General features: G+C 35.2%; 1 protein-coding gene across 1 annotated transcript in view; it reads right to left on the reverse strand.

Annotated features, from left to right (window-relative positions):
• ABCB5 (ATP binding cassette subfamily B member 5) overlaps positions 1–23,962 on the reverse strand; it is a 127,461-nt gene extending 103,499 nt beyond the window's left edge. The window contains exons 1-8 of the mRNA XM_007981925.3: positions 23,910–23,962; positions 20,610–20,664; positions 18,432–18,582; positions 15,051–15,105; positions 3,764–3,955; positions 3,507–3,678; positions 1,283–1,407; positions 1,025–1,202 (exon numbers count right to left, since the gene is read on the reverse strand). Of these exons, the coding sequence (XP_007980116.2) occupies positions 1,025–1,202; positions 1,283–1,407; positions 3,507–3,678; positions 3,764–3,955; positions 15,051–15,105; positions 18,432–18,582; positions 20,610–20,664; positions 23,910–23,962 (981 nt within the window). The remainder of the gene's footprint in view (positions 1–1,024; positions 1,203–1,282; positions 1,408–3,506; positions 3,679–3,763; positions 3,956–15,050; positions 15,106–18,431; positions 18,583–20,609; positions 20,665–23,909) is intronic.
• Between the last annotated feature and the right edge of the window lie 761 nt (positions 23,963–24,723).

The following is a 24,723-nucleotide window of genomic DNA, read 5'->3' on the forward strand; positions in this document are numbered from 1 at the left end:
TTGAACTTTAAAAAGAAAAATTCAGTAGATTTCATTGGCTCAGAGACATTGTACTGTTTTCACTCAAGCTGTTTTTGAATTTTTGTATTAGGGAACAGCTGTCCATTTTAAGACAGACTCATCTCTGCCAAAAGGCAAATAAGAAAAGAATCTCTCAAGCTAGGAGCTCTTATTTCTATCATACAGATGAGGATGCTTAGGCTCAGTAAGCCAGTTACCCAGCCACACATAAATTGAGGAGCAAGGATAAGTGAAAAATCCTTCATGCTCACATTTCACTTTATATGAAATAAATGACTAGCTAAAGTCTTAATTATGAATGCCTCAAATTCAAAAGATGAATTTAATGGAAAGAAGAGAAATCTATATAGAATGGAAAGGCCAAACAAGGATCAAAGTATAAAGAGCAGATCATTTTGGTTCCTCAAGACAAATGTTTCTTAATCTTGAACTGATCTGTTTATTGTTGTAACTTGAGAGGATAACTGAATAAATTATTAATTAACACATAACTCCTAGGAATTTGAAAGTCTCCAAACTGTGATATTGGACAGAACGGTATGTAGTCTGTTTTTAACATTACTACATGCTGAAAGGACAGAGGAAGAGGAGGTGAATGCAAACTCTACAGACCATTTCCTGAGAGAAGACATTTAGCAAGGTGAATGCAGAACACTGTCTGATTTCAGCCAAGATGAAAGGAAAAGTCTCACAAAAGATTGGCCTTTTTCACTGCTAGATTAAGAAAACTCAGTGTATTTCCCAGAGGGGAATTCAATTATGATTCTTCTAAAAGCAGAATGCAGATGCTTGACACAACAAGGACACTAAAACATGTTGGATGAATAAATCCCGTCAATTCATAACTATAATTCAAAGGTGTATACAAATAATTTGAGGGAAACAAATATTTGTTTATTAAAAACATTCATCTTTGAATATTCATCTTCAAAGAGGAATTTTGGCTAAACCAAGTAAGGAAAGATCATCCAGGCCAGATACCTTGTTCTCAAACAAGACTTACAGCAAGAACAGTCCCGATGGTATATCCAGGTTCTCCATTAAGAATCAAGGAGGTTCCATACCAAAAAGCAAGTCCATAGGTTCCGTTCATAAAGAAGTACACAGCACCAAGAGACAGTTTTGAGGCTATAGCCCTTTTTATGCCAAAATCCTTTGCATCTTTGAGATTCTGTGTATACCTTACAAAAACAGAACACAACTTAATAGCCACTGGGGAAAATAAAACCAAGAATATTTTGTTATATTTAAAGGGACAGACCTTTGAAGTTCTTTCTCCTGGGCCCCAAAGGCTACAACTGTTCGGATTGATGACAAGACTTCTTCTGCCACAGCCCCAGCTTTGGAATAGGCACTTAATTCCTTACTGGTCAATGAGATGACCATCTGTAATAAACCACAACCACAGTTAAAAAATGGCTCTGTGTAGTAATAATGTACTGAGCATTTAAGTCAGGTGGAATTTGAATTCTAAGTAGCCTAATAGTATTTTTAAAAACTCTATCTCTGCATTTTAAAAAATTTGTCGTCAAAATACTAAGAGGTAAGATTTCAGAGAGAAAAGGGAAAATATCACTATTGGTGACTAGACAGGTTTACCTGATTTCACATGCCCTTTTCTCTATTATATGTCCCATTTACTAATCACTTTACATTTTGTGATTGTTCCATGAAAGGGAACAGCGGGGACACTGCCTTCAGAGCTGTGAATTCATAACTATTGCCTATTCACATAGCAAGTCTATCCACCTGAAAAATATATTCCACATAATAGGAGCTGATTTTATATAAGACATGCTTGGATAACTGTTATAGTCAGAGAGTAACAGAAGCTGAGTAATACTCATTATTTTCTGAATTCACTTACTAAAGATAATTATTCCGATAGTGTATCACTAGAGGGGAAACATCACCTGGCACAAAGCCTTATACTTAGCAAGTATTTAATAGATAATTGCCAAGTTGAATTGAAGGAAGCTAGAAACCATCCACTCTGGTATCGCATCATTTGGACAACTCTGACCTTCACCTGCTTCCTCTTCATGATCAATTAATACAATAACAGAATTTAGACTACCCACTGCTATTCCTTTACAACTCCTTGTTTACTTCTCTTCTGTGGGCAGTTAAGGTTCTGATCTTAGTAACTTACTGCAGACAATCTTTCTACTGAGATTTCCTTCCTCATTTCAAATAAGCTGAGGATGAAGATTTTTATAAAGGCTACAAAGTCAACACTCAGAGTCACACTAAGTAAAGACATGCTGTCCAAATCTCCAAGCCTATTGCTAAGGGATTAGCCCACTATAGAATATTTTTATTGCTGAAAATTCTTGTTTGGTTGATTAGTATATTGTTAGCAAATAAACTCTGGAAATTTTATGATTGTATTTCCATAAAGAACAATTAATATTGCTAAATTTAAAGCACTGTGCCTCCGATCTAGAAGATGAGTATACACACTGGTGGAATTGCCAAAAGATATGATTTGAAGAGTAATATCAGAGATACATTTGTTGTTTTTAGATTTCACAAAGAGTATTGGTTTCAAAACCAGGCTGTAGATAAGATTACAATTTTGTGGTATACTTACAGCAAAATAGTGCTAAAAATGTAATTTAGAATGCAAGTACATAATTTGTTTAAAAAACTGAAACATATTTATGTAGTACATAAAAATAGGTATTAGCAGACATTTGAAATGTAATTGAAAGCCTTATTGAAATATAAGCTTGGCTGGGTGCAGTAGCTCACTGGCCTGCAATCCCAGCACTTTGGGGGCCGAGGTGGGTGGACAGCTTCAGCCCAAGAATTCGAGATCAGCCTGGGCAACATGGTGAAAACCTGTCTCTACAAAAAATACAAAAGTTAGCTGGGCATGGTCGCCTGTAGTCCCAGCTACTTGGGGGGCTGAGATGGGAGGATGACTTGAGCCTGCAAAGCTGAAGCTGCAGTGAACCATGTTTGTCCCATTGCATTCCAGCCTGTGTGATGAAGTGAGACCTTGCCTCGAAAAATCTTTATGCATATATATATATACATATAAACTTTAAGAGGATGATATAAAAAGGTGTTTATTGTTTTAGGATTTTCTTATTCCATTCTACCCAATGAAATGAATCATAACATGTTGATCTGGGAATTTAGAACAAACAAGGCTGTCCCAACAGCAACAACTACACGTCACATGTATAATGGCATCATACTTTATCCATGCTAGCACTTGAAGTTGTGTTAGACTGCTAAATGAAGAGAAATGTTTTGAATGTTAGTAAGCTATTAAAAACATTTCATTTTAGCCAAATAACTTGAAGATAGAAAGGGGATTAATGGAGAACAAAATCAAAAGTATTTGTGGTGTATAATATCCCTTTGTAGTTTGGGACATGGCAAATGAATAGAAAAGTCATTTTTGGACAAACTCAATGTGTCATTTAGTCCACATTGCTGCTTCCATTCAATAGTGCATTAGCCATCTCACTTACTCTAGAACATGCTGCCGCTGAAGCCATTATAAGAGGAGATGTGGATAGAGTCACTAGGGTGAGTTTCCAGCCCTTCACCAAACCAACTGCCAGGCCAATTGAAAAAGTAGACATGTTTTGAAACAACAGAGAAATCTTATCTCCAATACCATCGCTGATTTTGTCAATGTCACTGAAACAGGCAAATAAATGTAATTAGGTCATTTACATGTCACATATGTAAACAAAGCTAATGTACTACAATATCATCCTCTTACTCCGTCATGCGAGTGTTAAGTTCACCGATGTCACAGCTATCAAACCAGCCGACGTCCTGTGCCAAAACTGAATGAAAAAACTGTTTTCGAATCCTCTTGGTCTGTCGTGCTGCAGTTATAATCCAAAAGCAAATCTGTATATAACCAAAAATCAAGGCAGCAACACCTATTCCAACATAATACAGGGTCAACCTGAAGAAAGAGTATTAGAATGTGAGCCCGAAGTGCAACATTTTTTTCTTGTTACACACACACACAAATCGATCACAGTATTTGATTGAGAAAATTTATGCTAGAACTAGAAAAATGACTAAAAATAACATGCCATGAGAGTGAAGTACATTGAATGTAATGATCTAGGTTTCCTTGTAAAACATAGAGTACATCTTTTATATTATCAGAAATTAGTATTTTAAAGCATTCTTGCAATTTATGTCTTCTTTCAGTATTTTTAATACTTTCATATGAAAAAGTTCCATAGAGGCAATCAAGGTAACTGTAGGTGGAACTGGAGGGTTAAAAAAAAAAAATGATAGCAATCAAAAGCATTTGATAAAAAGCTTAAAAACTATACACAGTCAGCCCCAAATTCAACTTAAGGAATTCACTCAGAGGTAATACATACAAAGATTCATTTATATAACTGGTCTTTGTAGCATTTGTAACAATATAGAAAAACTGAAAACAATCCAAATATTTTACAGTAGGAGACCAAATAAGAAATGTAATTATTTAATAAATGTATACTGAGTGCCCACTATGTGTGAGGTTCTAGAGACACCTCCATGAGCAGGATAATAAGTCCTCCAATTCTGGCAGGAGGCAGAAAACATGCAAAGAGAAAAAAATAGGTTTTTCTAGGAAGGAAGTAAACAAGGTGATAGTTCACAGAATAACTGGTGAGTAAACATGGGTTGAGAGAGCTAGCTCAGATAAATAGAGTGTTTAAGAAAAGTTTCTGTGAGGAAGTGATATTATAGCTGGGATCCAAAACGTGAAAGTAAGCCAGCCATAAAAAGAGCAGGAAGTGCATTCCAGGGAGAGGAAAAAACATCTCTCCCAGGAGAGATTGAATCAGAAAAAAGTTGTTTAACATGTTTCAGAAACAGAAGAAGTCCAAAGTGGTAAGAAATAATGAGGCTGGAGAATTTGGCATATTCTAGGGTTTTTATAGTACATTGTTCATGTTTTGTTCCAGGAGAAGCAGAAGATCATTGGAATATCTAAGCATGGATGGCATTATCTGTTCAACTTTTTAAAAGACCACTCCAACTTCTCTGTGGAGAACAGATGAAAGCAGAAATAATTGAGCATGAAGTTCTGTTAAGAAGCTATTGCCATGGCCAAAGTGAGAAGAATGGGGGCTTGGATGACGATCATGGCAGCCTACATGAAAAGAAGCAGACAGATTTTAGGTGTATCTTAGAAACAAAAATTGCCAGACTAATGGATGCCCTGAATAAGAACAACCAACTTTCTCTGCTAGACACATGACTGGGAAGACTGTCAAAGCAAAAAGCTCCCTTCCCGCCTCCATTGACACCTATCCTGAAAAAGGAAAGTCACTTCCATTCAATCCTCTAAATTATGAGAATTTGACCTGCTTGAAGAGCATCAGATTGTACACCTCACCTTGAATGGAGTACCTTTCATGATCCTTGATGAGAAGAAAGAACTTGAACAGCTGTTACAGGTGAGCCCCCTTTGCCTATGAAGATGCTCTCTCTACCATGGGGATCTAATCAGTCACAGTCTCCTTCAAGCATACTATAGACCCAGGATGTTCAATTGCCACCTGTTTGCTCTCACATGGATATTTAGATTTCTTAGTGCTTTATAGTTTGATTTTTTTTAAAAATGGGATCTCACTATATTGCCCAGGCTATCCTCAAACTCCTAGGCTTAAGGGATCCTCCTGTCTCAGCCTCCTGAGTAGCTGGCACTGATGGTATATAACACTGGGACTACAGGTGCACACTAGTGTTTTATAATTGTGTGTGTGTGTGTTTGTAATAATAAAGTAATCTTTATGTAATAGATTCTTCCTGAAAAAAAAATGCCAATGTATTGGATATGAAGAATGTAGGAAAGCGAGAAATAAAAAATAACTTCTTAGGTTTTGAGTAGAGCAGCTGGTGATGAGAGTATCACTTACAGATGCGAGAGACTGGGACAAAGACAAGATTTGCAAGACATAGAGAGAGTTCAGATTTAGACATGGGAAGTCAGAAATGCTTGTTAGACCTCAAAATGGAGATCAAGTAAGAAGCTGAAAATGAGAAATGGAAGCACAAGAGAGGGAGTCTAGGCCGGGGATGTGGATTTGAAAGCAGTAACTTATAGGCAGGTGGGAATTAAAACAAAGGGACTGGCTGAGAACACCCAGGAAGAGGAAGAATTAAGTGTAGGTAAAGAAGAGAAGAGGGCCAAGGACTATTAGTGACTCTGCAAAGATGTAGCTTGGGATGAAGATAAAGAATCTGCCAAGAAGTCAGTGAGGTGGTTGAAAATCCAGGAGACTGAAGTACCAAGCAACACAGAGGAGGAAAATACAATTGATGCTCATTATTTGAACATTCTGTATTTGCAAATCTGCTTCCTTGCGGAAATTTTTTTTCTAAGTCCCAAGTCAATACTTGTAGTGTTTTCATGGTTATTTATGGACATGTACAGAGTGACCAAAAATTTGGTTTGCTCGATGCACACGTTCTCAGCTGAGGTCCAGCAAGGCCCGTACTCTGCCTTCTTGTTTCAGCTCTTGTACTGTAAACAAAGGTTATTTTCGTGGTCTGTTTAGTGCCAAGTTTTTCTCATTTTTGTGCTTTTGGTTGATGATTTTGCTATTTATAATAGTTCCCAAGCATCATGCTGGAGTGATGGCTAGTGTTCCTTAGTGCAAGAAGGCTGTGATGTGCCCTATGTAGAAAACAGGTGTGTCAGATAAGTTTCATTCAGGAGTGAGATATAGTGAGAACATGAGTTCAATGTTAAAGACTCACCAACACATATTAAATAAAGTGTCTTTTAAAAAAAGCACACATAAAGTGAGGTTGTGTGTTATTTGGTTGACAAAAAGTTTGTCACCAGAGGCTCACAGGATCCTAACACTGTATTTCTCCTAAGAGTAATCTTCAGAATTTGATAATTCAAATTTCACAGAAACTTTAGTAGACCATAACTATCGTAAATAATTTACCATGTTTTCTAGTAAGATGAACTATTCAAGGATAGGATGGAACACTACAGGCTTAATACAAATCATCTTGTTGTGGGGAAAAGGTTTGCAACAATCATATAAAATAAGTGTAAGATGAATACACTGAAAATCACAAGACATTATTAGGAGAAGTTAAAGAAGATCTAAATAAATGAAGAGACATTCCGTTGATGGATTGGGAGACTCAGTGTTGTTAAGATGACAGTCTTCCCCAAATTTATCTATAAATTCAGTGCAATCCCTGTCAAAATTCTCCTGTGTGCTCTCCTGCAGAAATCGACAAGGTGTTCATAAAATATACATAGAAACGTAGAGAACTCAGAATAGCCAAAGTAATTTTTAAAAAGAAGAGCAAATTTGGAGAACTTACACTTCCTGAGTTTATTTATTAAAACTGTAAAACTACAGTAATCGAAACAGTGCAGTACTGGCATAAAGACAGATATATCAATAACTGCAAGACCCAAGAGAACAGAAATGGACCCTTACATTTATTGACAGTTGATTTTTAGCAAATGTGCCAAGTCAATTCAATTGAGAAAAGATTGTTTTTTCAACAAATGGTTCTGGGACAACTGGATAGCCACATGCCATTACCATTACCTCACATCACTCACAGAGATTAAACCATTACTTCACATCACTCACAGAGATTAACTCAAAATGGATCATAGACCTAAGTTTAAGACTTAAAACATTGCAATTTCAAGAAGAAAACGTAGAGGAAAATCTTCATCATCCTGGGTTAGGCAAAAAATTCCCACACCCAAAAGTGCAATCCATAAAATTAATACTTAGTGAACTGAACTTCACCAAAGTTAAAAACTTTGTCCTTCAAAAGAAACCTCTAAGATAGTGAACACTCTGACAGATGGAGAAGAAATATTTTCCAATTGTATATCCAACAAAAAACTTGTAATCAGAATTTATAAAGAATTCTTACCACTTAATAATAAGAAGACTAATGGCACAATTTAAAAATAGATCAAATATTTGAATAGACATTTCACCAAACAAAATATAGGAATAGATTAAAAAGTACATTAAATGCTCATCATTACTCACTAGGGAAATGCAAATTAAAATCATATTATAATACCCCATCATACCTAGTACAATGGCTGTAATAAAAAAGGCAGACAATGACAAGTGTTGATGAGGATACGGAGAAACTGGAACCCTCAGACACTGCTGGTGGGATAGTAAAATGGTGTAGCCACTTTTAAAAAACAATTTGGCAGTGTTTCAAAGAGACAAATCTAAATTTACCATATGACCCAGCAATTCCACTCCTAGGTCTACTCAAGAGTAATAAAAACATATGTCCACACAAAGAAGTGTACATCAATGTTCAGAGAAGCATATTTGTAAATAGCCAAAAAGTAGAAACAATCCAAATATCCATCAGCTGGTGAAGAGATAAACAAAATGTGATACAGCTTTGCAATGGATTACTACTAAGCAATAAAAAGGAATAAACTACTACCTGTTACAACATGGATGAACCTCAAAAACAGTATGCCAAACAAAAGAAGCTAGGTGCAAGAACCTTACATATTATATATTTCCATGCATATACAGTGTCAGTAATATGCAAATCTTTTCAAATAAAAAGCAGACAAGGAGGTGCCTCAAGCTGGGCGTGGGAATAGGCATTGGTTGCAAATGAAGATCTTTGTAGGAGGATAAAGGTGCTCTAGAAATACTGTGGTGATGGTTGTACAACTCCATACATTTACTGAAAATCATTAAGTTGCACAATTGAAACTGGTAAATTATATGCTAAGTAAATTATACATCAACAAATGTACTAAAAATCATATAAACAGTACAATTGCACTAAAATTATATATGTACCACTATACATGTAAACATACTATAATAATATAAACAGAAATGAATATTTTTATCTATTAGTGGTGGGATTATGTATAAGTGATTTAGTTGTCTTCTTTGTGCATTTGTATCTTTTCACATTTGCTACAATGAAAATGTAATTTAATCAGAAAAAATAATTAAAAATAATTTTATAGAAGCACTGACTCACTTTTTAAAAAACTATTCCTTATAAACAAACAAATGAAACCACACACTCAAGTTTTCCACATGGAAGAACTCTACTTATTAACTCCACATTCATCTAGTAATCAGACTTCCAAACTACCTGGGATCCAGAAGAAGAATTTTAGTAGCCCCAGAGCCCAGGCAATTAATTTTGCTTCAAGAAATGAAGCCACCCTTGAGGCCTTAGCTTTCTGATTCCAAAAGTCACCCAAATTAAGATTGATTTAATGGCTTCACTTATTGAGCACTTACTATGTATTAATCTAACATGGAGTTGGCTGTCTAGTTTGCCCCTTCTGTTTCAAGTAGGTTATGCTAGATACATTAGAAGTAGCAAAAGAAAAGGATCAAGTTGCTTAGAAGGTCATATAGAATTAAGTAATCAAGGCCTGGCGCAGTGGCTCGCACCTGTAATCCTAGCACTTTGGGAGGCCGAGGCGGGCAGATCACCTGAGGTTGGGAGTTCGAGACTAGTCTGACCAACATGGAGAAACCCCGTTTCTACTAAAAATACAAAATTAGCTGGGCATGGAGGCGCATGTCTGTATTCCCAGTTACTCCAGAGGCTGTGGCAGGAGAATCTCTTGAACCCGGGAGGCAGAGATTGCAGTGAGCCAAGATTGTGCCATTGCACTCCAGCCTAGGAAACAAGAGCAAAAACTCCATCTAAAAACAAAAAATTAAGTAATCAACTTTTGACAGCAAAAGAGGAGGCATCATATTGACCAGCAGTAGACCTGGCACTATTTAGTCATTCCAATCTGGAGTCAGCAACAAAAGATTCAACTATTTTTAGAAAAATTTTCTGAGAAATAAGACAGAGGCATAGACTTAACATTCAAATTATAAAGCTGAGTCATTTTCTTTGGAAAATAACAGGTAGAATAGAATTCTTTAGTACCTGATTATTACAGATGGAAGAAGTACTATTACCTTATACTCAAAAAATTATGCAAATCAGTGTTCATTAAAATATTAGTTCCACAGATACTAATCAATTTTAGCAGAAATGAATTAGGTTCCATAATCAAATATTAATAGCTTTGGAAAACTTGGAGTAAATCAAGCTAACTAAATGAAGCCCTTACTATCCATATCTGTCATGTATGTATCCGATAGAAGGCTGTCATAGACAATGTTTTTCAAACCAATTTGACTGAAGAGTCTTCTTTAATATGTATCTCAAATATTTCAAAAATATTAACATATTGAATACATTAATAATTATAATTAATAATAATGTACTGAATATTATAGGTAATTCCTTCCTTCCTTCTTTTTTTTTTTTTGATGGAGTCTTGCTCTGTTGCCAAGGCTTGAATGCAGTGGTGTGATCTCAGCTCCCCGCAACCTCCAACTCCCGGGTTCAAGCGATTCTCCTGCCTCAGCTTGCCGAGTAGCTGGGACTACAGGTGCCCGCCACCACGTCCAGCTAATTTTTGTATTCTTAGTAGAGATGGAGTTTCACCATGTTAGCCAGGATGGTCTTGAACTCCTGACCTCAGGTGATCTACCTGCCTCTGCCTCCTAAAATGTTGGGATTACATGAGTGAGCCATCGCAGCTGGTCTCAGTAATAAATTTCTTATTATTTAAATAAATGTTAAAAAAAAGAAATAATAGTATAACAAGTACTATAAAAGGTAAGTATGTTTTCTTATAAATTTAGTAGCCCTTAAATAACTGTACATAGACATATCTTTTCATCTTATTGTCCCTTTTATTGTCTACTTTTAAACAGATGCTCCTATTAAAAACTTTTTAAACTTTTTGTGGAAAAAAAATACTTTGTGACTGTACATTGGAGCCCTGCCTTAATACTGTAAGACCAAAAATCCAGTAGAAAGCACTACCCTAGATCCTAATCAAGAATTTTCAAAAGATCCAATATAGAGAAATTTTATGTAAAATTAGCTAAGAAAAGAACTTTACGCCAAAGAAAGTTGAGGCTGCAGCAAAACTCAATTCAAGGGAGCATCATTCACACTGTAGCCCAGAACAACACTATCCAATAGAACTTTCCATGATGAAAAAATGTTCAATATTTATGCTGTACTGTATGGAAGCCAGCCAGCTATAATTATTAACACTTGACATGTGATTGAGAATGAGAAACTGAATTTTAAATTTCATTTAATTTTAATCAATTCATATTCATAGAGAAATCAAGCAACGGAAAGAAATAAAAGGCATCCAAGTTTGTGTCCTTTGTAGGGACATGGATGCAGCTGGAAACCATCATTCTTAGCAAACTATCACAAGAACAGAAAACCAAACACCGCTTGTTCTCACTCATAGGTGGGAACTGAACAATGAGATCACTTGGACTCGGGAAGGGGAACATCACACACCGGGGCCTATCATGGGGAGGGGGGAGGGGGGAGGGATTGCATTGGGAGTTATACCTGATGTAAATGACGAGTTGATGGGTGCAGCACACCAACATGGCACAAGTATACATATGTAACAAACCTGCACGTTATGCACATGTACCCTACAACTTAAAGTATAATAATAATAAATAAATTAAAAAATATATATATACATGCAACTGGGAAGGGGTGATATCAGGGACTACTGTTTATTATTACACATGTTTCTGCACAAATGGATTTTTAAAACCATTTTCATGAATTATTCTGATTTAAAATAATAATAAAATTAATAACATGGTGATGGTAATAATTAGTGTAATCTAAAAATTATAGATTTTACTCTGTTGACTTTCTAGAGTTGTGAATCAATCGTTGAAATAAAAATTATCATAACAAAAAAAAAAGAAATAAAAGGCATCCAAATTGGAAAACAGAAAGTCAAATTATTTATTTGCTGATAATATGATCTTATACCTAGAAAACCATAACAGTTCCACCAAAATAGCCCTAGATTTGCTAACAAATTCAGTCAAGGTTCGGGTTATAAAATCAATGTGCAAAAATCAGTAACATTTCTATACACCAATAATGATCAAAATGAGAATCAAATCAAGAAATCAATCCATTTACAATAGTTACAAAAAATATCTAAGAATATATTTCAGGAATTAAAAGATCTTTACAAGGAAAACTACAAAACACTGATGAATGGAATTGTAGATGACACAAACAAATGGAAAAACATCCCTTGCTCATGGATCTGAAGAATCAATATCATTAAGATGACTTTACTGGACAAAGCAATCTATACATTCAATGCAATTTCTATCAAAATGCCACTGTCATTTTTCACAGAATTAGAAAAGACAATCCTGAAATTCATATGCAACCAAAAAAAAAAAAAAAAAGACTTAATAACCAAAGCGACTACGAGCAGAAAGAACATAGCTGGATGTATCACACTACCTGATTTCAAATTATACTACAAGGCTATAGTAACCAAAACATCATGGTACTGGTATAATAATAGGCACATAGATTAAGGAAAAAGAATAGAGAACCTAGAAATAAAGCCACATACCTACAACCAATTGACCTTCAACAAAGCCAACAAAAACATACATTGGAAAAAGGATATCCTATTTAATAAATGGTCCTGGGAAAATTGGAAATCTGTAAGCAAAAGAATAAAACTGGACCCCTATCTCTCACCATATACAAAAATCAACTAAAGATGGATTAAAGACTTAAATTTAACAGCTGACATGATAAGAATCCTAGAAGAAAACTTAGGAGAAACTCTTCTGTACATTGGCCTTGACAAAGAATTCACGACTAAGACCTCAAAAACAAATGCAACAAAACCAGAAATAGACAAATGGAAATTAATTAAATTAAAAAGCTTCTGCACAGCAAAATAAATAATCTTTTAGATTATCTTTTAGAGTGAAAAGACAACCTGTAGAATGGGAGAAAATATTTGCAAACTATGCAACCAACAAAAAACTAGTATCTAGAATCTGCAAGGAACTCAAACATCTCAACAACAACAAAATAAACCTTAATAACTCCATTAAAAAGTGGGCAAAGGACATGAACAGACACTTTTCAAAAGGAGCCATACAAACGGCCAAAAAGCATATGAAAAAGTGCTTAACATCAGTAATCATCAGAGAAATGCAAATAAAACCACAGTGAAACACTGTCTTACACCAATCAGAATGTCTACTATTAAAGAGTCAAATAATAATAGATGTTGGTGAGAATGCAGAGAAAGGAGAACATATACACTATTGGGGGTAATGTAAATTAGTACAACCACTATGGAAAACAGTAGAGAGATTTCTTAAAGAACTAAAAGTTGAACTACCATTCAGTTTGGCAGTGTCACTACTGAGTATGTATCCAAAAAAAAATGGTTGTGCCAGAAAGATACCTGAACTTGCATGTTTATTGTAGCCCTATTCACAATAGCAAAGATATGGAATCAACCTAAGTGTTCATCAATGAATGAATGGATAAAGAAAATGTTTACACACACACACACACACACACACACATAGCATGCAATACTACTCGGCCATAAAAAATAGTGAGATCATGTTTTTTTGTGTTTTTTTTGCAGCAACATGGATGGACCTAGAGGCCATTATCTTAGATGAAATAACTCAGAAACAGTCAAATACCACATGTTCTCACTTATAAGTGGGAGCTAAATAATGTGTACACATGGACAAAGAGAGTGTAATAGTAGACATTGGAGACTCAGAGGCTGAGAGGGTAAAAGGGGGTGTAAGAGATGAGAAATTACTTAATGGCTACAAAGTTTACTATTTGAGTGATAGTTACACAAAAAACCCATACTTCACCACTATGCAATATATCCATGTAACACAACTGCACTTGTACCCCCTAAATCTATAAACAAAATTATATAGCCACAAATGGCCATGGCTAACATATTGGACAGGGCATATTAGGAATTAAAACTAAAGAAGAACAGAGGATACTAGAGGCTGGGAAACGTAGAGAGAAGGAAGGGATAAGGAGATATTTGTTAATGCTAAAATTATAGCCAGATACAAGAAATAAGTTCTAATGTCCTATAGTATTATAGTTAACTATGGCTATAGTTAACAATAATATATTACATGATTTCAAATAGCTAGAAGAAAGATACTGAATATGCCCAACACGAAGAAATGATAAATGTTTGAGATAATGAATATGCTAATTAATCTGATCTGATCACTATATGTTACGTGTATTACAGCATCACTATGTACCTCATAGACACATACAATTATTGTGCATCAATTATAACTTTTAATTAAAAAAAGAATTAAGGCCCAGAAGATGTCACTGCAATGTGATGGGTGTCCCTTGACAACATGGTGTCTTCATTTTTGGGGGAAAAGAATAGGAATCATTTAGATTTAGAGTAAAGACCCAGAAAGTTTTAGTGAGGCAGTATGGAAATCCAGTCAATATACTGAGAGAGGTAGTGTCTACCTAAGAAAGTCAGAACATGTTGAGTAAATAAACCATACTGTTTAATACCTAAAATTACAAAACAGAACATCCTTGTAAATTATTTATTATTCAGACTTTAGAATTTTTTGTTTGGATACAACTTTACTATAATAGTCTGAATAATTAGTCTCCAAATTTAGTGTGAATAAAACCTTACTATTTTTATTTTAAAAAGTATTTTATTACTTTTACTATTTATTTGTTGCACACATTTTGTGATTTTTGATGTTTAAAGAAATAGAATTTTCAATGAGCCTCACAAGGAATATAATTTTTTAGAAGGCAAATCAAGTCCTTTCTTTCCCAGGATATTGCTGGGAGGCAAAATTCCTACAAAAATGCAAATCCTTACAATTTTTAAATCGATGACAACTTTGTCAAATACAACTCAAAGCATATGACTTATACACCTTTCGAGTAGAAGAAAAAATACGTGCTAATTGCATTTCATATACCTAATGAAAGAAGAGGAAATGTTTACTTTAATCATTTGTTATGTAATATTAATGGTCATACAAAATTTCAGTTGCTTTTTTCTTGTAAGCTTTAAATAAAGCATCAGGCAACAAATGTGATATTAATATTTCATTTGAACTTACACAGTCATATCTTCATTCAGCTTCTCTTGAGACTGAGTACAGTTCTGAGAATTTGCTGTAAAAAAGGTTATTTAAATTATAGAGGAAATTAATTTATAATTGATCATACTGTTATACTGACAGCCCTCCAAACCAAATATAGTGCCCTCTTAAGACAACAGATTTACTGCCCACAAACAGGTTTATTATCATCTCATTTTCTATTCTTTAACCTAGAACTAGAAATAATTATCTCTGCTCTGAAGAAGTACTCATGAAACTTGGAAAACTATAAGGAGGCATTAACCATATAGCTCATAACTGGAAAGAATACTTTGGGACATCTGATCAGGCAACAATCAGGAAAATAATAGTAATACAATTCCCTGCTTCTGCCTGAGATTATACACTTTGAATTCAGTTTAAAACACTCCAGGGAATGATTTCAGAAGTCCAAGAAAAGCAAGAACATGTGTGTAAGTTCTAGAAAAATTGGCCATGGGAAAAATGGAAAGCTCATTGAAACGTGTTGAGTATAACCAGGATAGTAACATGGTAAAACAATGTTGAAAGGTCGTTAGTTTTCTATGTAAACTTTTCTATATATCTTCTAGTAGGAAAAATATTGTACACTGTGTAATATACCAAAGTCCTGATTTCAACAACAACACAAAACCATGGTCGATATCCATGATTCTAATTTTCTCCTTATACCTTTATAATCAACATTTGAAATGAACTGCAGACATCATGACTCTTCATCTGTTATAACCATAACATCATCACATATTACAATGTTTATGATCTTTATTTATATGCGAACAATAATTTCTCCCTTATTCTATTTATGGAATTGTGGTAGGAAAAAATACCAAAATTCATATGGCAGAAATGGAGATTTCAATGAGATTTAACTGAGCAAATAAAGGAAATAAACATTGTTTCTAAAAATGGTTCCTGCAATCTCATAAAAATGGCATAATCTCAGTATATAGATTATACTGATAGAGGTAATATTTTGGAAAGATCAGGACTCAAACAAAAATGGATCCCCAACTAATGATAGCTATTATTCATATTTTTATTTATAGGAATGAATAATCCTGCTCTATTATCCTCCTGAAAATCAATGTTAGAAGGTTGAAGGTTTGCCTCATAATATCCCCATTTCTCTTTAACAATGTGTTATAATATACCAATAATATCCATGAATTTATCTAAATCATTATGGAACTCCTCTATATGTTTACCACGTTTGATAAAACCAGGAAACTGGAGAAGCCTTGAACAACAACAAAAATTAGAATTCACAGCAATAGCAATTAGATATGTACTACCTAGCCTATCCAAAACAGGTAAGGCAATCAGATACAGAAAAAATTTAACAAAAGGAATACTGCCAAGCAGAAGGTCTTAGGTTGCCAGGTTGCTCATTTACTCATGCATTCATTCATTCATTTGTTCATAGAGATGTAGTTGACAATCAATAAATATTTACTCAGTGAATTGGTGGCTCCATTTGTTTAACAACAAATTATTTAGCATATATATCAATTTACATCATTAATATGTCAGATTTTAACTTATATCCTTAATTTTATTTATATTATTAAACGATTTAAAAAATCATAACTGTTTAAGCAGGAGATTATGGAAAGACAGAGATGGAAGCAATGAGTTTATTCCACTCAAGATTAGTACACGTAAAAGATTTGCTTTTGGGTTTAAAGATTTCTTTTGCTTTAAAGATTTTTTTTTTGCTTAAGGATTTGCTTTTTGGAAAACAAGAAGGTATAATTTAGGTATAAATTAGAATTTAAAGTCAAACAGAGCACCGAGGGAAGTAGACTGCACAAAGATAGGCTAATGTTGATGAAAAGACAGTCTAGGTCGTGAAGAGTCATTTGTCCCAGTTATAATAAGTATTTATAACAATACTTCCTAGTGTGGAATTTGGGGAAAAGCACATAAAATCAGGAAATTACTAATATTTATAATATCTACCAGATTAAAAACACTGCATAGCTATTACATCAGTGCATAGGAAAATCACTGGAATTTACACCTAAAGAATAATGTTACCTTGAAAGACATGACCCTGAAATAGGATGCTACAAAGGATACACGAAAGATGCCTACAAATAAGGGCAATATAAAAACACCTTTTCCACACCTAATTGCTAGTTCCTCTCACCACCAATTCAGGGTATCTGTCTCTAGTGCTATAATTTTCTTCTTCTCTTCTGCATTATGTTATATAGTGCATGGCTAAAAGCTACTAAAAAAAAAACAAAAACAAAAACTTAAGTAACTACTAAACTGAAAGATTTGATCATACTTGATTATTTCTTCTTCTTCCTCTTCCTCTTCCCCCTCCTCCTCTTCTTCCCCTTCCTCCTCCTCCTCCTCCTCCTCCTCCTCCTCCTCTTCTTCTTCTTCTTCTTCTTCTTCTTCTTCTTCTTCCTCTTCCTCTTCCTCTTCCTCTTCCTCTTCTTCTCTTTCTCCTTCTTTTTTTTCCCTTGAGATGGAGTTTCACTCTTGTTGCCCAGGCTGGAGTGCAATGGTGCAATCTTGGCTTACTGCAACCTTCGCCTCCCGGGTTCAAACGATCTCCTGCCTCAGCCTCCCAAGTAGCTGGGATTACAGGCACCTGCTACCATGGCTGGCTAATTTTTTGTATTTTTAATAGAGACGGGGTTTCACCATGTTGGTCAGGCTAGTCTCGAACTCCTGACCTCAAGGGATCCACTGGCCTCAGCCTCCCAAAATGCTGGGATTGCAGGCGTGAGCCACTGCACCTGGCCTTGATTTCTTATTTTTAAAGGATGTGTTACATCCTAGCGGCCTGGGATGACCCAAGCCTTTGATTAAATCCTGATGTAATCACCACTTCTGATAAAAAATTATTTGAATTCTTAGAGAGACAAGCTGAACTATTGTGGGCTTCAGATGATTCCTACATAGCATCAGTAAATGGCTTTCTGATCTGAACTGCAACATTGGCTCTCTGCTGAGTCCCCAGCATGCCGGCCCACCCTCTTGAACTTGCCAGCCTTTATAACCATGTGAGCCAGCCAATTCTTTAAAATCTCTCTATACACACACACACACACTCTCTCTCTGTTTCTCATGCACATCCTATAGATTCTGTTTCTCTGGAGAACCCTGACTAATAGGGGATTTTTGTCTCTTATTTATTTATTTATTTTAATTATGGACCTCAGTGGTCATGAAGATTTTGTTTCTTTAGTGCCTAGCAATATAGCAGAATAAATGACTTAAATATACATTATATGGATACTGTTTTACAACACAATGATCTGCCTTACGAGCTTAACGTGTGTTTGCTTTATTCAATGCTTTTGTGTCTTGAGTGATACAGAAAAATAATCGTATACTCACTTGTGTTAGTTTGGACTAGACATCCACTAATAAGGTTATCACTCATTTCTCCTAAAACCAGTGACATTAAAGGAAGGCAGGCTCCATTGACCAGTGATGCCAGTATACCCAGGATCATGAGTGTGATGTCCAGACCATCAGCAAAGCGGAACTGAGGAAAACAAGCACCACAGCTGTAAAACAAACAAACACACCAAGCACACACACACAAAACAGCAGCCTACAGCCTTTGCCACCTAGTAAACATGACTCTACACATTAAGATGGTAAATAAATGCATAAAATCATAGATATGCATTTATATCTAAAGTAAAAACAAATACTAAAACTAAGAATTTACCATCTCCTTTAAAGGCATTAAAAATTATTCACAAGAGCAGAGACTTGGAACCAACCCAAATGTCCATCAATGATAGACTGGATTAAGAAAATGTGGCACATATACACCACAGAATACTATGCAGTCATAAAAAAGGATGAGTTCATGTCCTTTGCAGGGACATGGACGAAGCTGGAAACCATCATTCTCAGCAAACTATCACAAGGACAGAAAACCAAACACCACATGTTCTCACTCATAGGTGGGAGTTGAACAATGAGAACACATGGACACAGGGCAGGGAACATCACATACTGGGGCCTGTTGGGAGGTCAGGGGCTGGGGGAGGGATAGTATTAGGAGAAACACCTAATGTAAATGTCAAGTTGATGGGTGCAGCAAACCAACATGGCACATGTATACCTATATAACAAACATGCACGTTGTGCACATGTACCCTAGAACTTAAAGTATAATAATAATAATAAAAATAAATAAAGCAGCTAAATCAGTACAAATTGTAGATACCTGACACAAGTCAGGTCAGATGTGGGTATGAATCAGAAACTTCATTCCATTTGGTTGATTTTGGAATAAGTTAAGATATTTTGGAGACTGCAACAACAATATCTTAGTTTATGGAAAGTTGATCTACACACTTTCAATGCCCTAGGCTCACTGGCATCATAGCAATGTCACGGCTAAGTGCAGTGACCAGAACTAACTGGTAAAAATGTAATGAATTATATTTGTGATTATTTTAAATTCCTTAGATTTTTTTTTCTACCCAGAACAATGCCTATCCTGTAAATAAGGATATTTAAGGGGGTCAATAATAATTTTTAAGGGCTGTTTGGAATAAGAAAGAAATGCCTGAAAGCAATCTATTGAGTGTTTTTTATTCTATTCTGTCCCCATAGCATCTGTCCAAAACCAAACCATGAGCAGAATTGAAAACATGGATTATTTATTTTACCAAGAGAGGCCAAAATAAAATTTAAATAGTATTAAAATGTAATTAGATCTGAATAACAGCAAGAGGAACTTACTGCGTAGTTTATGAATGGAGACCAAAAAATTATTTTTCCATTCATCAGTGCAATAGCTAATAAATATTTATAGTGTTACTTCCACAGCATTGCATTCAGCATTACGGACATTAAGAGAGTATCTACTCCTCCACCTTCCTCCAGAATAATGCTATCTCCTTGATAAAGTTTATCATGCTCTGCTACTATTCAGTTTTCTTTTTTAATTGACTTTTGAAAAAACAGGGGCTGTTTCATGTATATTTATAGGGACATAACATTGACAGCCAGGCTGACACAGAGATTAGAGTTGGTGAAGGCCATGTCTGGGAACACCTGCATGAAACGCTCCTTAAACATGATTTCAAAGAAGGGTACTGACACATTCTCTGATACACAGGCTTTAAAAAATACTTAGATAATTATTTTTGATTTAAAAGGATTTGTAACACTTTAAAAATAATAACAACACATAACAATGCAGAATCATTGGAATATACTGAAATGTAAAGATAGATGGTAAAAGTCACTCATAATTTCCCACCACTCAGAAATATCCTTTGGTAACATTTATGTATGATACACGCACACACCCCCCACAAACACTTTTAAAACACTGAGTCACTATGTGGATGTTATGCTATTTTTCCCTATCCTTTATTGTGGAATTTTGAGATTATTTATACTTTTTCCTATGATAGTTTAATGAATCTTTTAGTTCCCTCTTTTCCACAAATAATGGATGCAATCTAATAAACACAATCATTCTATGCACTACTGACAAGTGTCTAAAATCTTTAATGCATATACTTTCTAACTGATTTCACTTACTATCTCAATAGATCCAACAGCTTCCTTTTTCAGTTTTGACTGTTCTTCTACAGTTCTGGAAAATAAAAGTTCAAAATGCAACTGTTGCAATGTGAATATAATTTGCAGAATTTTTCCATTAATAGTTTGCTACCTTCGTAGCAAATTTCTACCAACATTGAAATTTTAAAAATAAACTTAATGATAGACAATTGTCACTGGTTGTCTGTAAACTTGTTAGGGTAGCAACTTGAAGACATATGTCTGGAGTAGAATTTCTTAAAGTTGTGGTAAAATAGATATAATGTAGAGTTTATCTTCTTGAAGAATTGTAATTGTATAACCAAGGCACTAAGTACAGTCACATTGTTGTGCCACCATTTATTTTGATTTACCCACAGAACTCTTTTTACTTTGCAAAACTAAACCTCTGTACACATTACACATTTTCCCATCGTCCCCTCCTCCCAGCCCCTGTCTACGGCAGTTCTATTTTGTCTCTATGAATCTGACTGCTCTAGGGACCTCAGATAAATAGAATCATACAGCATTTCTCCTTTCGTGTCTGGCTGTCTTCAAAGTTCATCCTTGAATTATTCACTTAGCATAATGTCTTCGTGTTTCATCCACATTGTAGTAGATGTTGCAATTTTTACTTTTTAAGGCTGAATAGTATGCATTATATGTTTTTGCCACGTTTTGTCGAACACTTAAGACGGCTTCCACATTTTGGCTATTCCTATTAATGCTGTTAGGAATATGAGCGTACAAATATCTCTTCAACTCACTGCTTTTAATTCGTTTGAGTATGTACCCAGAAGTAGAATTGCTGGGTTACATGTTAATCCTACTATTAATTTTTTGAGGAGCATTCATAGTGTCTTCCATAGCAACTACACCATTTTACATTCCTGCCAGCACAGGGATTCCAGTTTCTCTATATCCTCACCAACACTTGTTCTTTCCTTTTTCTTTTATCTTTTTTAGTATTAGCCATCATAATGAGTATGAAGTGATGGACTGTAATTTTTAAACTTTAGTAACAAAATCTGAGCTTTAAATGAAATGAGTTCTAGTAGGCACACATTAAACAACTGTACTCTGAATTTTGTCTCCCTTTTTGAAAATTTCATTTCTTAGCTTTATATGCTCACATTTCAAGGAGGTCCAAATGAAAGCTGTACATTGTATCCACTGATTTCACAGCAATCCGTCAGTTACACACACACACACACACACACACACGCATGCGCAAAATTCTGAGACATTAAGAGAAGACTGGAGGGAACAGTTTAAGTTTTTTATAAAGACATCACAGGAAGACAAACATCTGGCTTCTCTCCAGCTTCATAATGCATTGTTCTGCCAGCTTTGATAAATGACAATTCACTTAATTTTATTCCACCTGAGATTAATAATTGACTTGTGTTCCGGTCAATTTGCTCTGGGGTGAGGCATGAGATGACAAAAAAATGCTTTACCATTGCAAAACCCTACAATCCCTTTCCCCACCTCTAGATGCAGATTTTGAAGCTTAAGACCCAGTAAACCCTCTTCTCTTGGTAAATGTTGTTTCAGGGAAATAATTTCTAACTCCGATTGACCTTCATGGAAAGGTTTGGAAGGAGGGCTTGGGTCGTTTTGTGAAAGTCTCTTTATCAGCGTTGAGATAAGAAAGCAACATGTGGGCAGGTGGGCGGGTTTGGGGGTCTCCTCCCTCTACACAATTCTTGGGGCCAAGTGTCCTTTGGAGAAGACCAAGGGCGGAGCCTGAGGCGCCCAGAGGAAATTGATTCCATTGTGCGGGTCACACCCGCACTAGCTCCTAGTCCTAGCGTGCTAGTTGCTGGTTTGCAAACTGGAGGGGATCTTAGAGAGGTTGGTGGCCCAGTACTTTCATTAGTGCAAATCAGCATGGCCCAGAGCTGCGACGATTCTGCTCTCAGCTCCAAATGTGTCACCTCCACCTAATAGGAATCCTGCCTATATTTCGTGGCCAGACCCCACACCTATATTCCACTAATTTCACTTCTCAGGGCCCATCCAACCCCTACCTTCAACTCCTGTTGCTATTTTCTTTCATATTGTTTTCTCCCATTCTCTCCAGTCTTCTCTAGTCATCCAAATGAAATCAGGTGTGTATTTTCTCAGTTCCTCATGGAAACCAGCAAAAACAACCACCTCCCCATTCCAATTTTCTGTGCGATAGCATGCAGATGTTGCAGTTTGCTGTTGGTGTTGCTACTGACCTATTAGCTTTTGTGGTTCACCAATGAGGTCTGTAGTATATTATTATCATGATCACTTTAAAGATGAGGAAACAGTCACAGAGTAAAACAACCCAAGTTGATGTAGCCAGTAATGGAACTTCAGTCTGATGCCAGAGCCCGAACTCTTAACTGTCCAGTTACAATGCCTCCTGTGAAATATATGCTGAACACATGATTTATTCAGTCCACAGGTAATGCTTAAGAGCACAAATGTATTCTAAAATAAACCTGTCCCCTCAGCATCCCCTCACACTAGGATGCTAGGGCATCTCTAGATAATGTTTTGAATTTATGAGGAAAAGGTGCTTAGAAAGGGGAACATTTACTTTGGGAAAATAACAACAAAAAGATTAAAGAAGTTTGGAATGCAGTTCTTTTGATTTTCAAAATGTTCCCAAATGGAATTTGCTTTAGCCTAAGGAAGTTTCTGATTCTGACTCATAAGAAAATGACTCAAAAGAACACCCTCTCTGGCTATTTACTGAATTAATAAACTACATGACCTGGGGGGGGGTCTTCTCCAGTTTTATAGATTGTATGTCCAAATATAACACAATTATTATGGTAAAAGTGGAAATAAAATAGATGTAAAATTATTTCCATTTAAAAACTCTCAATTAATGAATTCCAGGTATAGAAACTTGTATAATATACATATTCACAGAGACCTCTATTCAGTGAAAAAATAATCGGAATCCAATATTTTCTTGTATTAAATGTACCACATGGAATGAAGGGTCCACAGATAATTGAAATTAAAATTTGCAGGTGCCTTTCTTCTATATAATGGTGGACAAGAAATTAACAATGAGAAATTCAGAAGAAGAGATATCTGAAGCACTAAATCAATAAATCCTGGATAAATAAATCCTATTACAATTAATCCTATTGCACTTCCTAAAATCACTATTAAATTAGTTATAAGACTGCTTATGTTGAAGTTCAGCAAATTTTGGGAAAAAATTATAAACATTTTTGCTACAGGTGTGGAAAGGATGAGTTGCATGTGAAGTTGTAGAAGAATACTTACAGAACTTAGTGAAAAGCTTACCCATTTCTCTGATAATTTTCTTGCATTTCTTCAGCTCTTTCAGAATTTTCCATCTTATTTACAATTTACTTCTTCTGAAACACAATTTTAACAAATGTATCATGGCTATGTGACTTTTATCACTTAGTTGATATACACCTTTCTCTATGTCCCACATCTCTCACAGTTTGAAAAAGAAAGCATCTCAGAATTTCACCCTGCCCAGCCCCCTACTCCAACTGAAGTTTCTGGCTTGGCAGTTCACAGATTCAAATTTTGTCATTGAATTTATAACTTCCTTGCTTCATTCTAGGCTTAGATTTGGAGCTAATGAAAGTGTTGGAGTTGGAATAAAAGAAGGAAGGTGAGATTCCAAGGAAAATGCACTGTTTGTCAGGATATTAGATATTCCTACTTTGCCACTCATTTGACTGGAATTGGTAAAAATTTTTAATCTACTTCATGCATTTTTCTCTTTAAAAAACTGATGCAGTACTTTTTGTTAGCCAGCAGTTTGAGGGAATAGGGTTTTCTACTTTATCAAACAAAGTTTGGAGCTTTCACAAACTGGATTAACAGTTACAAAAAATTAGAATATTTTGAAAATCCACTCATCATTAAAATTGTATTAAGCATAATTTACTGTTCCTTGGGATGATACTTGAGGATTTTACCTTGTCTTAAGATCACAATTATGTTCATAAATTATAAATTATCATTTTATTATGGATCTACAGAGATGGTTTTAACTCAGTCTCATTTGCTGGGCCATATAAAATATTACCCTATATAAAGACAATTATAAAGATATGGCTTTAAACTTCAATGTGGAATT

Source organism: Chlorocebus sabaeus, chromosome 21 (genome assembly GCF_047675955.1).
Source record: "Chlorocebus sabaeus isolate Y175 chromosome 21, mChlSab1.0.hap1, whole genome shotgun sequence".
NCBI lineage: Eukaryota > Metazoa > Chordata > Mammalia > Primates > Cercopithecidae > Chlorocebus > Chlorocebus sabaeus.